At 47.2% G+C, this 22,472-nt stretch overlaps 1 protein-coding gene across 2 annotated transcripts in view; it reads right to left on the bottom strand.

Moving 5' to 3' along the window:
- LOC147692459 (mitogen-activated protein kinase kinase kinase kinase 5-like) overlaps positions 1-22,472 on the bottom strand; it is a 742,536-nt gene that overhangs the window by 402,258 nt on the left and 317,806 nt on the right. For both annotated transcript variants that reach the window (XM_086938659.1, XM_086938658.1), the window contains exon 3: positions 7,297-7,387. In XM_086938659.1, coding sequence (XP_086794785.1) covers positions 7,297-7,387 — 91 coding nt within the window. The remainder of the gene's footprint in view (positions 1-7,296; positions 7,388-22,472) is intronic.

Genomic DNA, 22,472 nt, shown 5'->3' with positions numbered 1-22,472 from the left:
ACAGATGATGCAAGCTATAGAGAGACCACAGATAAGGCATATGAGTGATGAAATGAAAACCAGTGTAAGTAAAAAAAGAAGGAAGTCTGACCCACAAGAGGATCAAGCAAACAAGGGGAAAGAAGGATTTAGAGCACCTTTTGAGGGTGCAGGCGTACTATCCAGGAGGGTTGTTTGCGAGTCCAAGGTAGAAGGACTTAGAAAGTCCAAACAAAAGGCCACTGACCACATGGAAGCTGGTTAAATGTCACCTCATGACAAAGAGAGACAAATAATTAGAGGTGAAAGTGGTCTTGTATGTCAAGTCAAGTCAATTTTATTGTATAAAATTATTAAAAATTATTACAAAGTATATTTTGATCATCATAGAACATAAAACACATGTGTAATGTTAACTATTAGAGACTGTTAGCCATCATGTATTTCAATTTGGTGCTATGATTCCCAGTTCAGCTTGCTGTAAGAGGGATTGGGCTTTCATCATGTATTTAACCCCCCTGCAGGCCAACATAGGAGATGATCCATCTAGCCATCGTATTACAGCTTGTCTAATTTATTAAAAATGTTCTTTAAAAGCCGTCTCCTCAAATCCTTAAGCACCGGGCAAACACATAGTAAATGAGTCAATGTTTCATTCTGATATCCACATAGACGACAATGAGGGTCAGTGTGACAATTTTTCCAGGAAGGTAACAAATCCTTTGAAAACTGTAAGCCTAGTCGATGTTTTATATATCTTTGTTTTAGGGAACTATTAAAGTGGCTTTCCAGATAGGTCTGTGGCTTTATCCCGGAATATGAATTTATCACAGTCCACCTGTGTCGTCGTTTTGCGGTACTTTTTTTATCTTCCAGATAGGATTCCCATTTGACCGCGTTGTTTGCTATTTTGTCAAAAGTATGTCTATCTGGCCTCGTGTCCCAAATTTCTTGAATTCCTATACAGTTCAGGGATTGGGACAAGAAACCTCCCCAACTGTTCGGCACGTGCAATTTCTGCTGGGTATCAATTTCTTTCCAGCACAGGTTGTCCATTGAGCCGTCCTCTGACAATCGTATTTTATGACAGAGTTTCACAAAGGTTCCCATACTGCGAAACTTCTGATTCAGAAGGCCGAATTCTAGACGAACCTGCGCCGGCGCTGACGATTTTGGGAGGTTTAGGACTGCCTTGTATACCTTTGTTTGTAAGCTGTTTAACAGCCCTGTTTCTTTGCCACACCAGGTGGCCAATGCGTATGACAAGGTGGGTAGGGTTTGTGCTTTTATCACTTTCAACAGGTGTGTATAATTTGGACAACTGAGTTTTTTTGTAGTTGCCGGTATGCGTAGATCAGGGAATGTGCTTTAGCTTTTAGATCGATTTTGTGTTCTTTGTTCGTTTGTCCTCGTCCCAACTTCAGACCTAGGTACTTGTAAGATGTTTCCTCCTTTATTGGGATACTATTTGCGTACCATTTAAATTTTGGTTTTTTTGGATCCACGATGCGGACCACTTTGGTTTTGTCTTTATTCAGTTCCAGACATTCGTGTTCCAAATAGGTTACCAAGTTGTTGATCGACCTTTGCAGGCCTATTGGCGTTTGGCTCAGAACGACTATGTCATCCGCATACTGCAGGAAGGGGATAGGAATTTTTGACAAATAGGGTGGATGACATTCCCCGACCTCCATGTGACTGACAATGTCTGCCATGTAAAGGTTGAATAAACTGGGGGCCAGTACACAGCCTTGTTTTAAGCCCTGGTGTGTTCTAATTTCGGCCGTTACGCTGCTACCGTCTCCCAATTTTACTCGAGCCCAGGTGTTACTATACAAGCCTATAATAGCCTCCAGAAGCTTCTTCGGGATGCCCCATGATCTTAATTTTTCCCATAGACGGGTTCTATTCACTCTGTCAAAGGCTGCTCGCAGGTCTATAAAGCAAGCATACAGTCTTGTCTTCCTTTTTTCAGCTTTTTCCTTCAGGAGAGCCAGGGTTATCAAGTTTGTTACTGTGCCGGTCCTTGGCCGAAAGCCAGTTTGGAACATGGGTATTATATTCGTGTCTTCCATCCAGTCTTGTAGAAGTGATAGTAAGCATGACCCATATAATTTTGCCTCAACATCCATCAGCGAAATCAGCCTATAGTTTCCTGGCTCATTATGGTCACCTTGTTTGAAAATGGGGTGAATTATACTCCCGTTCCAGGATCTTGGCAGTATATTCTGGTTGTAAATTGAATTAAAGAATGGTGTTAAATATTCTGCCCAGAATTCAGGCGAATGTTTGAAGATAGAGTTTGGAAGCCCGTTAGGACCCGCTGCACCCTCTTTTTTCAGATGGTTTATTATAGCTTTCAGCTGATCTGTTGTTACTAGGGTATCAGGCACGGTGTTTACTTGTATGGGGTGGCCAAACGTATAGCGAGGGCTAGGACTGTCCAAATACATAACACCCAAAGGGCTATGGGCTTGGTGTTACGACTGCAATGCTGAAAGAAGAGCTTAACACACACCACCCTGCCCTAGAAGGTGAGCCCACAGTCCAATGGCATCAGAAAGCATAGTGTTTGATAATCAGATCAGTATGAGATGATCAACAAACAGAAAGATTACTAGTGCACAGACAGAGGAGACTGTACACAAGGGGTAAACATATTTGGATGGAAAACTGAGCTTTACACCCGTTAACAGGGGCCTGGACTGGTGGGGTATTGGTTGGGTTGAATGAAGTTCAGTGCTAGACGGAGCTACGAATGAGAATAAGGTTTGGCCTTGGTGAGCAGCGTCAAGGAAAGTGAGTGTTAAAGTAGGGGGAGCATGCAGAATTAAGGGCCTGATGACCTTCTGCGAGAAGCATAGAGGTCAATCACTGACACCCAATGCAACCATCAATAGAAGCCAAATATGATGAGAAGATAAGAGAGTGACTGAAGGAGTTTCAAGATCATGGAAGAAACAAGCAATGGAGGAGACCCTCCAGCTGTCCCAAATGGAGCAAAAGTTGAGAGTGTGGATTTCCACAAGAGGCGACAGACAAGAGAATAGAAGCAAAAAGAACATCTATTTGCATTAAGAAATACCAGTACAGTAAGCAGAAGAACAAATGTACGAGAAAATGGGGCAGTAATGGAAAGCATGGCAAGATGACAATCGGAAAAGAGATGGCGGGGTTAAAATCATGGGGTTTATAATGCAGTCTGGTGCTCTTATGATGGTAAGCCTCACAATAAAGGAAGGACAAAAAGGAGTTCCTGCCCTTAAGGGGTTCCACAAACTATGGAAAGAAGAAAGAAAAAAGACGATCAAAAGAATAATATGTTTACGGGCAATTCGTCAGTTTGTTAATACTGCCTTCACCCACTGATGGTACCATGCTTCCTCATTGGGCCTCTTCAATCACCAGGGTGCAGACCAACGTTCATGGTGGAGCACAGTTTGTTTTTGACCATTTGCGTTCTGTCAAGGGATCCCTCAAATCAAAAAGAGTGATTAGAAATGTCCAAGTGGGTACCTTCCTAATCTTTATTAATGGCCCCACCTGGCAGCATTAAAATTAGAACAAATGCTGGTATACCAGAGTGGCTATGTCTCTAATACCCAGTTAACTATCAACATGTGTCGGCCTGTTCAAATGCCTATATAGGTCACGTGGCCTTCATCAGGATAGAGACCACTTTCCTTTGCTTCTTCCTAATTATTCTTTATATGGAAGAAAAATTATATTGCAATACTCACCCTTCATAGACACCCTCAGAGGCATACCCGAGTTTCAATGGAAAGTATCCTAACCCGGGAGCAGAGAAGGCACCTCTGCTTCCTCCGACTGCCCTTATGGGCTGGAACCCCTGTAGTCCTTCCTTAATTGTGAGGTTTAGTGTTTTCATTGGAGCGTGAAGGAAGGCTGAATCTCTAGTTCCCTATTTTTGTGTGTTGTGTGCTCTTATGATGGTGCCTTCCTTCTCTGATGGATGGTGTTGTCTTAGGTCTTGCCTCTTATGAAATTCAACCTCAACCATATTGGGCTTAGATTTATCTGTAACTAGGACAAGGACTTCTTTTAGCCTTGTATTTGTTGGGTGTAAGTCAGTGTGGCTGTGATTGTAGGTTGTGATACCGTCGATGTTTGGTATAGTTTTCTGGTTTGTTATCTATTCATCTATTCGTCTAGGTCTTACTGTTCTGTGTACTGAGGTTTAACATTGTGGGTTGTTATTTTCTATCCCTCCCCCTGATGCATGCATGATTCTGCTGAGTTTTGACAAGTTGTTGTTGTGTTGGCTAGGGCTCTCCACCGCCAGTAATGTGGCTTTGTGGTCAAACATATGGAGATCCTTATTAGTTTAAGGATTTAAAGAGGAAGAACTCAGATTTAAGTCATGAAACCTCAGTGTTAACTAGGGTCAAATCTATAGCTATAAAATGATATACCTTTTAGTCTGAATTATACAATGTTCTGGCATTGTTACATTTTAAATTTATTGGTGCATTAAAAATAAATCAAAATAACTCCAACTTCAATCTTGTCAAGATATTGATTAGGTAAGCAAATCAGCTCTCTCTAGATTCAACAGGATAATTATAACAAGCAATCTAAGATATTACATCTTATATAAGTCATTTCTATTAACTTCTATTCAACATTTCTTCTGCAATTAGGACTAATTTGACAATTGTTTTTGCACTTACGAAAACCACAGTACACAAAAAGAAGGCTTTGACAGTGCAAAAACCCCACTCATGGAGCAGCGTAATTTTGGTTCCACCCTTTTACGTGTTGACTAAGCCACATATATATTATACATGGCTTCATGTATTTGTGTGATTTAATATCAACGAAATGTGGTGCACTAAGCAGCTACAGAAGGTGCATTTATTGTGTAATCTTGACATGTATACGAGTGTGCATACAAATGATATCTTTACAGTAACATTGAATTGCAGTTCCCGAATATATCTACATCTGTGTGCTTTGAATAGTGTTGTTAACTCTTATATAATCATATATTCATTAGAATAGTACTCTGCATCTATATAGTAACTATATATGTATCCATAATCATGCATTCAAACGTGCATTGAAATGTTTGCCTCGTTAAATCGGCCAATGGCCCTAAGCATTTGGACTTTTTATGTTTAGCCTTGAACGGTGAGCTTGCTTGGGTTGCAATATTTTTCTCTCCACTGCAGGTGCATTTGCATCATTTCATGGTTAGAAAAAGACCCATTGTGCAAGAGAGATACCGAGGCTCGAAATATGTATCATTGGCAAGGAAGAGAAATGTTAATGAGCCATGGGAGGACCACTATCTATGCTGTATCTGAAGACCAAAGGAATGCAATGATGCCTCAATGTGTGGATCAGAAGAAAGGAGTTTAAGTGTAGTTGCCAAACCTTTACTGTGAGAAAGTGGATGAGTCATGGGACACGTGATATGAGATTCTCGAATGTTTTTTGTAGGTTTAATTGGTGATCACACTTTGGATTCTTAGATTCCTTTCTGAATACGAGGGGTACAGACCTCTATCCAATTTCCAGTTGTGTGGCTTTATGCTATACAATACTTTTGATTTGCGAATACTTCTACAGGAGCTCTCTAAAATGCTGACACCGTTCTGCCTTACTGGATCGATTTAGGGTTTCCCTGGTCTTACAAATCAGGTTAGGTTCAGCATGTAAATCTGGCTTTACTCATGCATAGTCAAGGGGAACATAAATCATATTCTGATAATCAGATACTATTTTTGATTTTCTGCATGCCATTATTGAATTTCTAGTTTGTTTCATGTTGTATAACACAATTTTGTCAGATGATTTGGTCTACCTGTAATAAGTCTGTATTTCCATAACGCATTAGTACTAGTGCACATCAGCTGGGCTGTGAATTTGTATTGAACCTACACTTAATCCAATCTACTAACTTTGAGTTCTCACTGTGTGGCCCAATGGGATACACTGTCATTTTGAAATTGTAGGTGATGCTAACTCCTTTTATTTCTCAGGCACCTAGATAGTTCAGTTGCAGGGAGAGATAGAAAAGGGGACTGAAAATTGTGCTTTAGCACTCACAATACCAACATCCACTCCGATGGAAAAAGTGGGATTTGGGATGAAAGGGGCATCCCCTCCCCTTCCTTGCAACTAACGAATATTTGCATGACATCTCTGCATCAGGTAATGTGTTTACAAACCATTTGATGAAATACTGAATTGGGAATAATATATTAGCAAAGCGGAGGCTGGCCACAACATCACGAATACTGGGAGTACTGGATACTCTGGGGGATGGAGTTGCTGGAGGATTATAAATGGGGCGCTGAAGGTCCCTTGAAAATGAGGAATTACTAGGAAAAATCAATGATTCAAGTCTGATTCCCACACTAGTATCTCCTTTTTCCCCAGAGTTTCGCCCAGAGATTCCAACTTTCAGCAGACAAAATACCCAGATGAACCTAAACAGAGCAGCTGCGTTTCTGCAAATCTCATAATTCCAATGGGGATGGTACCTGCCTTTAATAAAGAGGCTAACCACAATGAGGGCCTACATCCAAATCTTCTTTATCATAACCTCTCCTCTTCCTTCTGTGATTTCTGTATCTTCGACATAAAAAATGAACTCCTAAGTACCATATACGGGAATTTATCTGTGAACAGGCAAGTTCTGTTTGCTCAGTTTGGGAGGGTTTGGGGCTAAACTAATTTTTAGATTAAGGAAGAGAAATGCTATAGCCTGTACCCACAAACGTTGGTGCACCCTCATATTGTAAGAACTGTGACCAGCAATTAACAAGCATAGAAAGAGATCACCGAAAAAGAAACATTCATTACTGGCACAGAAGAGATAACGGATGGAAATAAAGCAATAGAAAGGGTATACAGAGAGAGAAACAGAGAGAGAAGAAAAACAATGAGTGAACTATTTTAACCAACCAGATGCCAGTGAGAAAGTGGGAGTCACTGCCAACCAAAGGCAGAAAAGATAAAGAGGCAAATGCAACCCATTCATTTTACCAGCAAAGAAAGTTCAGAGAATAAGGCACATTTCAGATATGCCAACGAAAATTGAGGATGTTTGCAGAGAAGAACCCCTGTGTTATGTGAAATGACTAAGAAGCTACTGAAATGCCCGATACAAACAATACTGGAATAAACCATGTGCTGTTGAAGAGTATGAGCGAAGAACTGTGCCTTCACCCAGTCCTAAAATGCACGATTTCATGCTTAACATCTTCAACCCACACAATATGGCCAACATACATCAGTAAGTCTGTAGTAAACATTAAATACCAGAAACACAATCTCGGGGTCTCTCACCTGATGTAGCTGCCATAGTAGGCCACTATATTGTGATGCGAGCAGCTCTTTACAATCTGAATCTCCTGCTGGATGATGGAGTAGTCATCCTCTGTGGGGGGAAACACAGAGCAGATGAGAGGCTGCGACTACAATTGCTGTGGGTAGAAAGACATCTAGGGCCAGAACACTGACTGCACTGGACATCTGCAAAGACAGGCCAGGGAACTGGATTTGCAAATACACGGTGAAGCGGTGAAGACATCTACAATTTACACAAGGAGATGTATTCATGTGTAAATCTACTACTGCACTTGAGTGTAAGTCTATACTTTTCTGCTAATCACCTGTTCGAGTCCAGATTTCAACCCGAGGGCAGACTACATATCTCCACCTCCTCAAGTCAGGAGGTGGATGCATGATAAAGCACATTACCTCATCAAATAAATCATTATTAATTTAGAAATATCATTTTTTTCATAAAATGTCAATAAAACCCATGGCGCGGCAGTTCTGCTCAGCATCACGTGACTCTGGGCAACAGCTAACTTAATCTCCCCAATGGCCTCCCGTGTCTGGAGACCCCTAGGGGAGATAAGTCTCACTTTACAAATCTAGAATTATTTTATATATATGTATTTCATACAAATGCCACTGTTGTGTTGCAGGACATCTTTCTGGCTTTTGCCTCTATGGCGAATATGGCCTTGACGTGAAAATTTGTATAACAAAAAAATCCACACGGGGAAAACTCTGAGCACTCTTCAGGTTTCAGAGCTGTAATTTATTCTGACCATGCAGACGCGTTTCAGCAATTGTGTTTTTCTCAATGCTGTTTCTCAAACAGAGTTTCAGTTGTCATATCTTTAAGCATTTCCTTCTATATTACCATTTGATAATAAAACGTGGCAAGAGAGAACGGACTGCTCATTCTCCATAGTTGGATCCAATTATACATCCGGTGTCACAACATGCATTGTGAAACATTCATTATTCCAGTAATTGTGCCTGCCACTCGTATCACTATTATAGTAATTATGTGTCTCTTGGTAGAAACGAGTCATACAGCGTATCAATACATTAATTACACTCTGTTGAGTGTCAGGTTGCAACCCTTCTCCTACCCTTTAGAGCAATGCAGGCTAGATTAAAAGATCTGAATACCTCGTTCCGCCACAAATATGATTGTGTTAGGGCACGTACCCTCTGGCGCTGGTTTAGTAACCACCCTCCATCACTTTTGTAATGACCCAACCTCATGTCGTAGGCACGCCTTTTCTTGCAGTCAGCAGTGATTCTGGCTGTCGTTTAGTTTAACACTTCACACAATGCTACTGTTGTGCTTCTCAACATCTTCAGGGCAAGTGCCTCCGTGGTGAATGTGGCCTTCATGTGAAAATGTTGTAACAAAAATTCCACACTTCTATATATATAAAAACGAATGTATGTCTGTCTGTTTGTCTTTTATGCATTACTACACCATTCATCCGATCAGCATGAAACTTTGAGAAGTTGTTGAGTAGACTCCCGCGAAGGTTTCTGGCAAAAAATAAAACATAATAAAAAACATAAATAAATTGCTAAAAGTTGTTGAGTACACTCCCGCGAAGGTTTCTGGCAAAAAAAACCCACATTTTTTAAATGTTAAATATCGGCCCCCCAGGGCCCTCATAATCTTTCCAATACTGAACGTTTACAGTTTCCGGTGCGACTCGCTTTTGCAACAAAGCACAAGGACAATCGCTGCAAGTGTGTGGACTGGATTTGGAGAATCCGTGCTTCTCACATGGACAACAGTATGTGGTCAGCTCACGCGTCGGAAAACCTTCTGATTTATTCGTGTGCGCAACGTTTACAGTTTCCGGTGCGACTCGCTTTTGCAATGACCATCAACAAAGCACAAGGACGATCGCTGCAAGTGTGTGGACTAGATTTGGAGAATCCGTGCTTCTCACATGACAACTGTATGTGGCCAGCTCACGCGTGGGAAAACCTTCTGATTTATTTGTGTACGACCCAGATGGAAAAACAAAAAAAACGGGTATCCACAAGCACTCGAATAAATAAACAGAAATAAAACAACACTTTAAAATGTTTTCCATAATAAAATGAATATGTTTCAATAAAAATGACACAATGTAAATTGAATGTTATCAAAACAAGTTTCCTTAAATTTCCTTTCTTCTGAGATCGCAGCAACGCGCTACGGGTAAGCTAGTATTTATATATAATTGTATTCATTCATATATTCACTGATAACATCAAATGATTCAAAATTTAAAGGAATATTATAGGTAGTTGAAAATGTCAGTTAAAACATACTTTTTTAAACAAAACCACTGAAATCCACCAGTTATAGTTATCTCAAGTAATTATAACTTGTGCCCTAAAGTAACTATAGTTCGTGCCCCCACCATGCACAGTGTTGTCATCAAGGATGTCATTTTAGATGTTGCATTCATGTTATTAATGGTGTCAAGGAACATGTCATGATTGATGCAATATGTGGGGTAATTAGCAGTGCATGATGATGGCCAGAGTTATAGTTACATTAGGGCACGAGTTATAGTTGCTTGAGATAACAATAATTGGTGAGTCTCAGTGATTTTGTTAGTTTAAAATAGTGTGTATCAACTGACATTGTCACCTAACTATGACGTCCCAATAACCTTTGTTTTTTTCAGGGAATTAATAAGGTTTTTTTAATGTGGGTAAGATTTTAATACAAATCCGAACTACAACATAACTTTTAACTTCTTTTTTTCAGTGAATATTCATGTTTTTTTTACGTAAAGTAAGATGTACATCACTGTGCAAGGCTTGGGTTGGGCACAGGGGCTGGCTGCAGGAGGAGCCCCAATGCCCCAAAAGTCACTGTTGGCTCCCTAGATAGCACCCATACTGGATGCCACTGGGAGATGGGCATTACTTTAAAGTGGATGCCCATCTGGGACACCCACAACATACCCATTTTGGGGTTTTGAAAGGGGTTTCCAAGGCTCTTACAGCCCCTGCAAGCTCCCCAGCCAACAGACAACTGGCAGGAGCTAGTTCCATTGCTTTCCTCCTCTTGGGCAGGAGCAGCTAATTTCTCTGCTCCCGCATGGTGGGAGCAAAATTACGTTACCCGCCCGGGGAGAGTGCTGGCATGGGTTTAGATATATATTCCATGCCCACACTGTCCCGGGTAGGGAATAAGACAGTATCCCAAGGGATGGAGTCCTTGGGACACTGTTTTGCTTGAGTGCCAGGTGATGGGGTTCCTGGGGCCTCGCTGAGACTTGTGGAGGGGAGAAGCATGCCACCCTCCCCAAAATGTTCAATTCAGCATCAGGGATGAGGTCCTCGGGTCCTAGAGAGGCTTGGGAAGAGAAGTCACATGCCTCTTGCCCATAATTAATGGATTAGCCCAGGGGGTGGGGTCCAAGGGGCCTTACAGAGGCTTGTTGAAGGGGTCACATGCACCCTCCTCCAAAAAACAAAACAAATTGGCAAACTCGACCATATAAGTGCGCGCAGCTGGAAAGCGCGACACTTTAAATCGTGAGTCTCCTGAGGCGGAAGCCGGGAGTGAGCCTGTAATTTTAAAAACTTTTCTGTGTGATACTTTGCTCTTTTAAATCACTCACCCCTTGCACTTGAACAGCGGATCTAGCGCTGCAACGAATCCTTCATTTCGCCATTACTGAGGGCGAGGCGCCACGTCGGACACGCCCACCTCAGCTGGCCACGCCCCCTTACTCGACCATATAAGTGCGCGCAGCTGGAAAGCGCGTCACTTTAAATCGTGAGTCTCCTGAGGCGGAAGCCGGGAGTGAGCCTGTAATTTTAAAAACTTTTCTGTGTGATACTTTGCTCTTTTAAATCACTCACCCCTTGCACTTAAACAGCGGATCTAGCGCTGCAACGAATTCTTCATTTCGCCATTACTGAGGGCGAGGCGCCACGTCGGACACGCCCACCTCAGCTGGCCACGCCCCCTTACTCGACCATATAAGTGCGCGCAGCTGGAAAGCGCGTCACTTTAAATCGTGAGTCTCCTGAGGCGGAAGCCGGGAGTGAGCCTGTAATTTTAAAAACTTTTCTGTGTGATACTTTGCTCTTTTAAATCACTCACCCCTTGCACTTGAACAGCGGATCTAGCGCTGCAACGAATCCTTCATTTCGCCATTACTGAGGGCGAGGCGCCACGTCGGGCACGCCCACCTCAGCTGGCCACACCCCCTTACTCGACCATATAAGTGCGCGCAGCTGGAAAGCGCGTCACTTTAAATCGTGAGTCTCCTGAGGCGGAAGCCGGGAGTGAGCCTGTAATTTAAAATCTTTTCTGTGTGATACTTTGCTCTTTTAAATCACTCACCCCTTGCACTTGAACAGCGGATCTAGCGCTGCAACGAATCCTTCATTTCGCCATTACTGAGGGCGAGGCGCCACGTCGGACACGCCCACCTCAGCTGGCCACGCCCCCTTACTCGACCATATAAGTGCGCGCAGCTGGAAAGCGCGTCACTTTAAATCGTGAGTCTCCTGAGGCGGAAGCCGGGAGTGAGCCTGTAATTTTAAAAACTTTTCTGTGTGATACTTTGCTCTTTTAAATCACTCACCCCTTGCACTTGAACAGCGGATCTAGCGCTGCAACGAATCCTTCATTTCGCCATTACTGAGGGCGAGGCGCCACGTCGGACACGCCCACCTCAGCTGGCCACGCCCCCTTACTCGACCATATAAGTGCGCGCAGCTGGAAAGCGCGTCACTTTAAATCGTGAGTCTCCTGAGGCGGAAGCCGGGAGTGAGCCTGTAATTTTAAAAACTTTTCTGTGTGATACTTTGCTCTTTTAAATTACTCACCCCTTGCACTTGAACAGCGGATCTAGCGCTGCAACGAATCCTTCATTTCGCCATTACTGAGGGCGAGGCGCCACGTCGGACACGCCCACCTCAGCTGGCCACGCCCCCTTACTCGACCATATAAGTGCGCGCAGCTGGAAAGCGCGTCACTTTAAATCGTGAGTCTCCTGAGGCGGAAGCCGGGAGTGAGCCTGTAATTTTAAAAACTTTTCTGTGTGATACTTTGCTCTTTTAAATCACTCACCCCTTGCACTTGAACAGCGGATCTAGCGCTGCAACGAATCCTTCATTTCGCCATTACTGAGGGCGAGGCGCCACGTCGGACACGCCCACCTCAGCTGGCCACGCCCCCTTACTCGACCATATAAGTGCGCGCAGCTGGAAAGCGCGTCACTTTAAATCGTGAGTCTCCTGAGGCGGAAGCCGGGAGTGAGCCTGTAATTTTAAAAACTTTTCTGTGTGATACTTTGGTCTTTTAAATCACTCACCCCTTGCACTTGAACAGCGGATCTAGCGCTGCAACGAATCCTTCATTTCGCCATTACTGAGGGCGAGGCGCCACGTCGGACACGCCCACCTCAGCTGGCCACGCCCCCTTACTCGACCATATAAGTGCGCGCAGCTGGAAAGCGCGCCACTTTAAATCGTGAGTCTCCTGAGGCGGAAGCCGGGAGTGAGCCTGTAATTTTAAAAACTTTTCTGTGTGATACTTTGCTCTTTTAAATCACTCACCCCTTGCACTTGAACAGCGGATCTAGCGCTGCAACGAATCCTTCATTTCGCCATTACTGAGGGCGAGGCGCCACGTCGGACACGCCCACCTCAGCTGGCCACGCCCCCTTACTCGACCATATAAGTGCGCGCAGCTGGAAAGCGCGTCACTTTAAATCGTGAGTCTCCTGAGGCGGAAGCCGGGAGTGAGCCTGTAATTTTAAAAACTTTTCTGTGTGATACTTTGCTCTTTTAAATCACTCACCCCTTGCACTTGAACAGCGGATCTAGCGCTGCAACGAATCCTTCATTTCGCCATTACTGAGGGCGAGGCGCCACGTCGGACACGCCCACCTCAGCTGGCCACGCCCCCTTACTCGACCATATAAGTGCGCGCAGCTGGAAAGCGCGCCACTTTAAATCGTGAGTCTCCTGAGGCGGAAGCCGGGAGTGAGCCTGTAATTTTAAAAACTTTTCTGTGTGATACTTTGCTCTTTTAAATCACTCACCCCTTGCACTTGAACAGCGGATCTAGCGCTGCAACGAATCCTTCATTTCGCCATTACTGAGGGCGAGGCGCCACGTCGGACACGCCCACCTCAGCTGGCCACGCCCCCTTACTCGACCATATAAGTGCGCGCAGCTGGAAAGCGCGTCACTTTAAATCGTGAGTCTCCTGAGGCGGAAGCCGGGAGTGAGCCTGTAATTTTAAAAACTTTTCTGTGTGATACTTTGCTCTTTTAAATCACTCACCCCTTGCACTTGAACAGCGGATCTAGCGCTGCAACGAATCCTTCATTTCGCCATTACTGAGGGCGAGGCGCCACGTCGGACACGCCCACCTCAGCTGGCCACGCCCCCTTACTCGACCATATAAGTGCGCGCAGCTGGAAAGCGCGTCACTTTAAATCGTGAGTCTCCTGAGGCGGAAGCCGGGAGTGAGCCTGTAATTTTAAAAACTTTTCTGTGTGATACTTTGCTCTTTTAAATCACTCACCCCTTGCACTTGAACAGCGGATCTAGCGCTGCAACAAATCCTTCATTTCGCCATTACTGAGGGCGAGGCGCCACGTCGGACACGCCCACCTCAGCTGGCCACGCCCCCTTACTCGACCATATAAGTGCGCGCAGCTGGAAAGCGCGTCACTTTAAATCGTGAGTCTCCTGAGGCGGAAGCCGGGAGTGAGCCTGTAATTTTAAAAACTTTTCTGTGTGATACTTTGCTCTTTTAAATCACTCACCCCTTGCACTTGAAAAGCGGATCTAGCGCTGCAACGAATCCTTCATTTCGCCATTACTGAGGGCGAGGCGCCACGTCGGACACGCCCACCTCAGCTGGCCACGCCCCCTTACTCGCCCATATAAGTGCGCGCAGCTGGAAAGCGCGTCACTTTAAATCGTGAGTCTCCTGAGGCGGAAGCCGGGAGTGAGCCTGTAATTTTAAAAACTTTTCTGTGTGATACTTTGCTCTTTTAAATCACTCACCCCTTGCACTTGAACAGCGGATCTAGCGCTGCAACGAATCCTTCATTTCGCCATTACTGAGGGCGAGGCGCCACGTCGGACACGCCCACCTCAGCTGGCCACGCCCCCTTACTCGACCATATAAGTGCGCGCAGCTGGAAAGCGCGTCACTTTAATCCTGAGTCTCCTGAGGCGGAAGCCGGGAGTGAGCCTGTAATTTAAAAAACTTTTCTGTGTGATACTTTGCTCTTTTAAATCACTCACCCCTTGCACTTGAACAGCGGATCTAGCGCTGCAACGAATCCTTCATTTCGCCATTACTGAGGGCGAGGCGCCACGTCGGACACGCCCACCTCAGCTGGCCACGCCCCCTTACTCGACCATATAAGTGCGCGCAGCTGGAAAGCGCGTCACTTTAAATCGTGAGTCTCCTGAGGCGGAAGCCGGGAGTGAGCCTGTAATTTTAAAAACTTTTCTGTGTGATACTTTGCTCTTTTAAATCACTCACCCCTTGCACTTGAACAGCGGATCTAGCGCTGCATAGAATCCTTCATTTCGCCATTACTGAGGGCGAGGCGCCACGTCGGACACGCCCACCTCAGCTGGCCACGCCCCCTTACTCGACCATATAAGTGCGCGCAGCTGGAAAGCGCGTCACTTTAAATCGTGAGTCTCCTGAGGCGGAAGCCGGAAGTGAGCCTGTAATTTTAAAAACTTTTCTGTGTGATACTTTGCTCTTTTAAATTACTCACCCCTTGCACTTGAACAGCGGATCTAGCGCTGCAACGAATCCTTCATTTCGCCATTACTGAGGGCGAGGCGCCATGTCGGACACCCCCACCTCAGCTGGCCACGCCCCCTTACTCGACCATATAAGTGCGCGCAGCTGGAAAGCGCGTCACTTTAAATCGTGAGTCTCCTGAGGCGGAAGCCGGGAGTGAGCCTGTAATTTTAAAAACTTTTCTGTGTGATACTTTGCTCTTTTAAATCACTCACCCCTTGCACTTGAACAGCGGATCTAGCGCTGCAACGAATCCTTCATTTCGCCATTACTGAGGGCGAGGCGCCACGTCGGACACGCCCACCTCAGCTGGCCACGCCCCCTTACTCGACCATATAAGTGCGCGCAGCTGGAAAGCGCGTCACTTTAAATCGTGAGTCTCCTGAGGCGGAAGCCGGGAGTGAGCCTGTAATTTTAAAAACTTTTCTGTGTGATACTTTGGTCTTTTAAATCACTCACCCCTTGCACTTGAACAGCGGATCTAGCGCTGCAACGAATCCTTCATTTCGCCATTACTGAGGGCGAGGCGCCACGTCGGACACGCCCACCTCAGCTGGCCACGCCCCCTTACTCGACCATATAAGTGCGCGCAGCTGGAAAGCGCGTCACTTTAAATCGTGAGTCTCCTGAGGCGGAAGCCGGGAGTGAGCCTGTAATTTTAAAAACTTTTCTGTGTGATACTTTGCTCTTTTAAATCACTCACCCCTTGCACTTGAACAGCGGATCTAGCGCTGCAACGAATCCTTCATTTCGCCATTACTGAGGGCGAGGCGCCACGTCGGACACGCCCACCTCAGCTGGCCACGCCCCCTTACTCGACCATATAAGTGCGCGCAGCTGGAAAGCGCGTCACTTTAAATCGTGAGTCTCCTGAGGCGGAAGCCGGGAGTGAGCCTGTAATTTTAAAAACTTTTCTGTGTGATACTTTGCTCTTTTAAATCACTCACCCCTTGCACTTGAACAGCGGATCTAGCGCTGCAACAAATCCTTCATTTCGCCATTACTGAGGGCGAGGCGCCACGTCGGACACGCCCACCTCAGCTGGCCACGCCCCCTTACTCGCCCATATAAGTGCGCGCAGCTGGAAAGCGCGTCACTTTAAATCGTGAGTCTCCTGAGGCGGAAGCCGGGAGTGAGCCTGTAATTTTAAAAACTTTTCTGTGTGATACTTTGCTCTTTTAAATCACTCACCCCTTGCACTTGAACAGCGGATCTAGCGCTGCAACGAATCCTTCATTTCGCCATTACTGAGGGCGAGGCGCCACGTCGGACACGCCCACCTCAGCTGGCCACGCCCCCTTACTCGACCATATAAGTGCGCGCAGCTGGAAAGCGCGTCACTTTAAATCGTGAGTCTCCTGAGGCGGAAGCCGGGAGTGAGCCTGTAATTTTAAAAACTTTTCTGTGTGATACTTTGCTCTTTTAAATCACTCACCCCTTGCACTTGAACAGCGGATCTAGCGCTGCAACGAATCCTTCATTTCGCCATTACTGAGGGCGAGGCGCCACGTCGGACACGCCCACCTCAGCTGGCCACGCCCCCTTACTCGACCATATAAGTGCGCGCAGCTGGAAAGCGCGTCACTTTAAATCGTGAGTCTCCTGAGGCGGAAGCCGGGAGTGAGCCTGTAATTTAAAAAACTTTTCTGTGTGATACTTTGCTCTTTTAAATCACTCACCCCTTGCACTTGAACAGCGGATCTAGCGCTGCAACGAATCCTTCATTTCGCCATTACTGAGGGCGAGGCGCCACGTCGGACACGCCCACCTCAGCTGGCCACGCCCCCTTACTCGACCATATAAGTGCGCGCAGCTGGAAAGCGCGTCACTTTAAATCGTGAGTCTCCTGAGGCGGAAGCCGGGAGTGAGCCTGTAATTTAAAAAACTTTTCTGTGTGATACTTTGCTCTTTTAAATCACTCACCCCTTGCACTTGAACAGCGGATCTAGCGCTGCAACGAATCCTTCATTTCGCCATTACTGAGGGCGAGGCGCCACGTCGGACACGCCCACCTCAGCTGGCCACGCCCCCTTACTCGACCATATAAGTGCGCGCAGCTGGAAAGCGCGTCACTTTAAATCGTGAGTCTCCTGAGGCGGAAGCCGGGAGTGAGCCTGTAATTTTAAAAACTTTTCTGTGTGATACTTTGCTCTTTTAAATCACTCACCCCTTGCACTTGAACAGCGGATCTAGCGCTGCAACGAATCCTTCATTTCGCCATTACTGAGGGCGAGGCGCCACGTCGGACACGCCCACCTCAGCTGGCCACGCCCCCTTACTCGACCATATAAGTGCGCGCAGCTGGAAAGCGCGTCACTTTAAATCGTGAGTCTCCTGAGGCGGAAGCCGGAAGTGAGCCTGTAATTTTAAAAACTTTTCTGTGTGATACTTTGCTCTTTTAAATTACTCACCCCTTGCACTTGAACAGCGGATCTAGCGCTGCAACGAATCCTTCATTTCGCCATTACTGAGGGCGAGGCGCCACGTCGGACACGCCCACCTCAGCTGGCCACGCCCCCTTACTCGACCATATAAGTGCGCGCAGCTGGAAAGCGCGTCACTTTAAATCGTGAGTCTCCTGAGGCGGAAGCCGGGAGTGAGCCTGTAATTTTAAAAACTTTTCTGTGTGATACTTTGCTCTTTTAAATCACTCACCCCTTGCACTTGAACAGCGGATCTAGCGCTGCAACGAATCCTTCATTTCGCCATTACTGAGGGCGAGGCGCCACGTCGGACACGCCCACCTCAGCTGGCCACGCCCCCTTACTCGACCATATAAGTGCGCGCAGCTGGAAAGCGCGTCACTTTAAATCGTGAGTCTCCTGAGGCGGAAGCCGGGAGTGAGCCTGTAATTTTAAAAACTTTTCTGTGTGATACTTTGGTCTTTTAAATCACTCACCCCTTGCACTTGAACAGCGGATCTAGCGCTGCAACGAATCCTTCATTTCGCCATTACTGAGGGCGAGGCGCCACGTCGGACACGCCCACCTCAGCTGGCCACGCCCCCTTACTCGACCATATAAGTGCGCGCAGCTGGAAAGCGCGTCACTTTAAATCGTGAGTCTCCTGAGGCGGAAGCCGGGAGTGAGCCTGTAATTTTAAAAACTTTTCTGTGTGATACTTTGCTCTTTTAAATCACTCACCCCTTGCACTTGAACAGCGGATCTAGCGCTGCAACGAATCCTTCATTTCGCCATTACTGAGGGCGAGGCGCCACGTCGGACACGCCCACCTCAGCTGGCCACGCCCCCTTACTCGACCATATAAGTGCGCGCAGCTGGAAAGCGCGTCACTTTAAATCGTGAGTCTCCTGAGGCGGAAGCCGGGAGTGAGCCTGTAATTTTAAAAACTTTTCTGTGTGATACTTTGCTCTTTTAAATCACTCACCCCTTGCACTTGAACAGCGGATCTAGCTCTGCAACGAATCCTTCATTTCGCCATTACTGAGGGCGAGGCGCCACGTCGGACACGCCCACCTCAGCTGGCCACGCCCCCTTACTCGACCATATAAGTGCGCGCAGCTGGAAAGCGCGTCACTTTAAATCGTGAGTCTCCTGAGGCGGAAGCCGGGAGTGAGCCTGTAATTTTAAAAACTTTTCTGTGTGATACTTTGCTCTTTTAAATCACTCACCCCTTGCACTTGAACAGCGGATCTAGCGCTGCAACAAATCCTTCATTTCGCCATTACTGAGGGCGAGGCGCCACGTCGGACACGCCCACCTCAGCTGGCCACGCCCCCTTACTCGCCCATATAAGTGCGCGCAGCTGGAAAGCGCGTCACTTTAAATCGTGACTCTCCTGAGGCGGAAGCCGGGAGTGAGCCTGTAATTTTAAAAACTTTTCTGTGTGATACTTTGCTCTTTTAAATCACTCACCCCTTGCACTTGAACAGCGGATCTAGCGCTGCAACGAATCCTTCATTTCGCCATTACTGAGGGCGAGGCGCCACGTCGGACACGCCCACCTCAGCTTGCCACGCCCCCTTACTCGACCATATAAGTGCGCGCAGCTGGAAAGCGCGTCACTTTAAATCGTGAGTCTCCTGAGGCGGAAGCCGGGAGTGAGCCTGTAATTTTAAAAACTTTTCTGTGTGATACTTTGCTCTTTTAAATCACTCACCCCTTGCACTTGAACAGCGGATCTAGCGCTGCAACGAATCCTTCATTTCGCCATTACTGAGGGCGAGGCGCCACGTCGGACACGCCCACCTCAGCTGGCCACGCCCCCTTACTCGACCATATAAGTGCGCGCAGCTGGAAAGCGCGTCACTTTAAATCGTGAGTCTCCTGAGGCGGAAGCCGGGAGTGAGCCTGTAATTTTAAAAACTTTTCTGTGTGATACTTTGCTCTTTTAAATCACTCACCCCTTGCACTTGAACAGCGGATCTAGCGCTGCAACGAATCCTTCATTTCGCCATTACTGAGGGCGAGGCGCCACGTCGGACACGCCCACCTCAGCTGGCCACACCCCCATGACGCCCTTTCCCACAGACATAAATTATGTGTCTCGCTAGGAAGCGCAGCGGACGGGCGCAGCGGGCGCGCCGTCAGCGCGCCGAAGGCGCGCCAAAGGCAAGCCCGTCCGAGCCTGGACCGGGCCCAGGGCCAGACCCCCTGCCTTTTCCACTGACTCTACCCGTACGTGTTGGACCAACACCCAACTACACCTACTAAACCCCTCTCCTTGCTCGGCTATCACCCGTTGCATCCCAAACCACTTAGAGTCTGCTCCTTTCCATTGCCCGCAATGCAACTTCACTCTCCCGTCCTACCAACCCTGTCTGCCTCCTCGTCCCCCACCGCAGCCTCCCTCTTCTAATTACCGGACCCTGAAAGCTGGCTTGATCAATTGCCGCTCTCTCCCCCGTCATGCTAATGACATCTGGATGTCTATCTCCTCAGACGAATGGGATATTCTATTCCTCACTGAGTCCTGGATCACTGACTCCTCCTCTCCGGATATCTATCTGGCCATCCCCCCAGGATACGATATAAAATGCATGAACCGGGCTGGTGGTAAATCTGGAGGCGGTCTAGCCGTCATCCTCAAATCCTATCTCCAGTTGACCTTTACCAAACTTACTAATATTGGTATAATTGAAGCCATGTACTTCTCTATATCTGACTCCGCGGCAGTTATACTGGCTGGCACATTAGTTTATAACCCCCCTACCGCCACCTCCCCTTCTCTCACTGCCCTCTCCCACCAACTGGCTGATCTATCCCTCAAACACCAATATTTTCTAGTCCTAGGTGATTTTAACCTTCACGTAGACAATCCTCTCTGCGTGAAGGCGAACAATCTGTTGGAAACTATGGAAAGCCTGAACCTCAAACAATTAGTCGCAGGTCCCACTCATGTGGCTGGTCACACCTTGGACCTCATATTCGCCAATTTCTCGAATATCACTGTCCTCCCACCCCTCCCCCTCACCTGGTCCGACCATTATCTCATCCCCTTTTCTCTTGCCCTCGGACGGAAAACTGCCCCCCTGGCCCCTAGGAAGGAGTTGGGAAGAAAGTGGCACAAGGTCACATGTGCCACCTTGGACCCGGTATTCCACTTCCAGACGGAGCACCTCTCCTCTGATATAGATGGAAATGTTTCTAGGCTACATGCTGCCCTTGTCAATGCTATTGACTCCATTGCTCCTCAGAAAATCATTACCTCCACTAGATCGCGACCCTCCGCCCCCTGGTTCTCTACCTCCCTCCGTGAGGAGAAAAGCAGATGCAAAGCACTCGAACGTAAGTGGAGACTAAACTACGACCCTGAAGCCAAACTTTCCTACAGATCTGCCCTGAAAACATTCCTCAAACAAAAAAAAATCGCTATGAAAGATCATTTTTCTTCTCAAATTACCAAGGCCAAAAACTCGTCTAAAACCCTCTTAACCATTGTTAAAGACTTCATTAATCCTCCGGCCAGGGCCACTCCGAACACTGCGAGTCAGGCTCTATGCGAGGGACTCTCAGACTACTTCCTTGAAAAAATAAACAAACTCTGTGTCTCCTTCCCTAAAGGGCTAGTCCCCCTGCCTACCCCCACTAGTCCCCCAGATTCTCCGTCCTTTCTCTCCTTCAATAAACTCAACCGGGATGATGCTATTAGGTTACTTACCCATTGCAAATCCGGCGCCCCCTCTGACCCTGTCCCTGCGAAACTCATGGGAGAACTGGCGCCTTCGCTAGCCTGCTCCTTTCTCTCCATCTGGAACGCCTCCCTCCACCATGGCCTCTTCCCTACCACTTGGAAGGAGGCCTTGGTGATTCCTATCCTAAAAAAAGTGGATGCAGATCCCACTGTTTTCGCCAACTACCGCCCCATCTCCCTTCTCCCCAAACCCGCAAAGGTCCTGGAAAAAGCCGTGCAGTTGCAACTCACGGAATATCTGGAAAACCACTCTCTACTGCACGAATCACAATCCGGATTTAGAGCTGGATTCAGCACTGAGACGGCATTGTTGGAAGTATCGGAAACTATTCGGGAATGCGTGGACAGGGGCGAGGAGGCCATGCTGGTCCTCCTCGACCTGTCCGCAGCTTTCGATACGGTCTCCCACCCCATCCTCCTTGACCGACTCAAACAGATAGGCATTGGCGGCACTGCTTTCAGCTGGATCGAGTCCTTCCTCTCGGGAAGAAGTCAGAGGGTACTGTTGCGGCCTTTCAAGTCGGAGGAAAAACCCCTGTCATGCGGTGTGCCACAGGGTTCCGCCCTCAGCCCCCTGTTCTTCAACGTCTATCTTGCCCCACTGGCCGACGTTGTGGAGTCCTACGGAGTCAGGGTGGTCTCCTATGCTGACGATACTCAGCTGGTGTTTTCCTTCAGAGACCACTCGGACTCCGCATTCACCAACTTCCGCCAGTGCCTCAACAACATCAGTGTCTGGATGACCGCTAACCACCTCAGACTGAATGCAGACAAAACGGAGGTACTGTTTTTCAATCAGAAAGCTCCCATCCCCTCCTCTTGGTGGTGGCCCACGGCACTTGATCCCGCTCCCTCTCCCGTTCACTCTGCTCGTAACCTGGGTTTCCAGTTTGACGACTCCCTCTCATGCAAAACTCAGGTCAATAAAGTGACCTCTGCCTGCTTCCTGAAGTTGCGCATGATCAAAAAAATTCTCCCCTATCTCCCTCTGGATTCCCGCCGTACAGTTACCCAAGCCCTCATCACGTCCCACCTGGACTATGCTAACAGCCTCTATGCTGGTGCCCCCCAGTATCTGTTAGACCGGCTGCAGATTGTCCAGAATGCGGCGGCCAGATTGATTGGTAATATTCCCTACCGCCAATCTGTATCCGCGTATCGTAAGGAACTCCACTGGCTACCAGTGGCTAGCCGTATCCAGTTCAAGATCCTTACCCTTACCTATCGAGCCGTCAACGAC

The sequence above is a fragment of the Lissotriton vulgaris genome, chromosome 9, assembly GCF_964263255.1.
Source record: "Lissotriton vulgaris chromosome 9, aLisVul1.2, whole genome shotgun sequence".
Lineage (NCBI taxonomy): Eukaryota > Metazoa > Chordata > Amphibia > Caudata > Salamandridae > Lissotriton > Lissotriton vulgaris.
The sequence above is the reverse complement of the archived record's forward strand: the minus strand, read 5'-3'. Positions and strand labels throughout refer to the sequence as shown.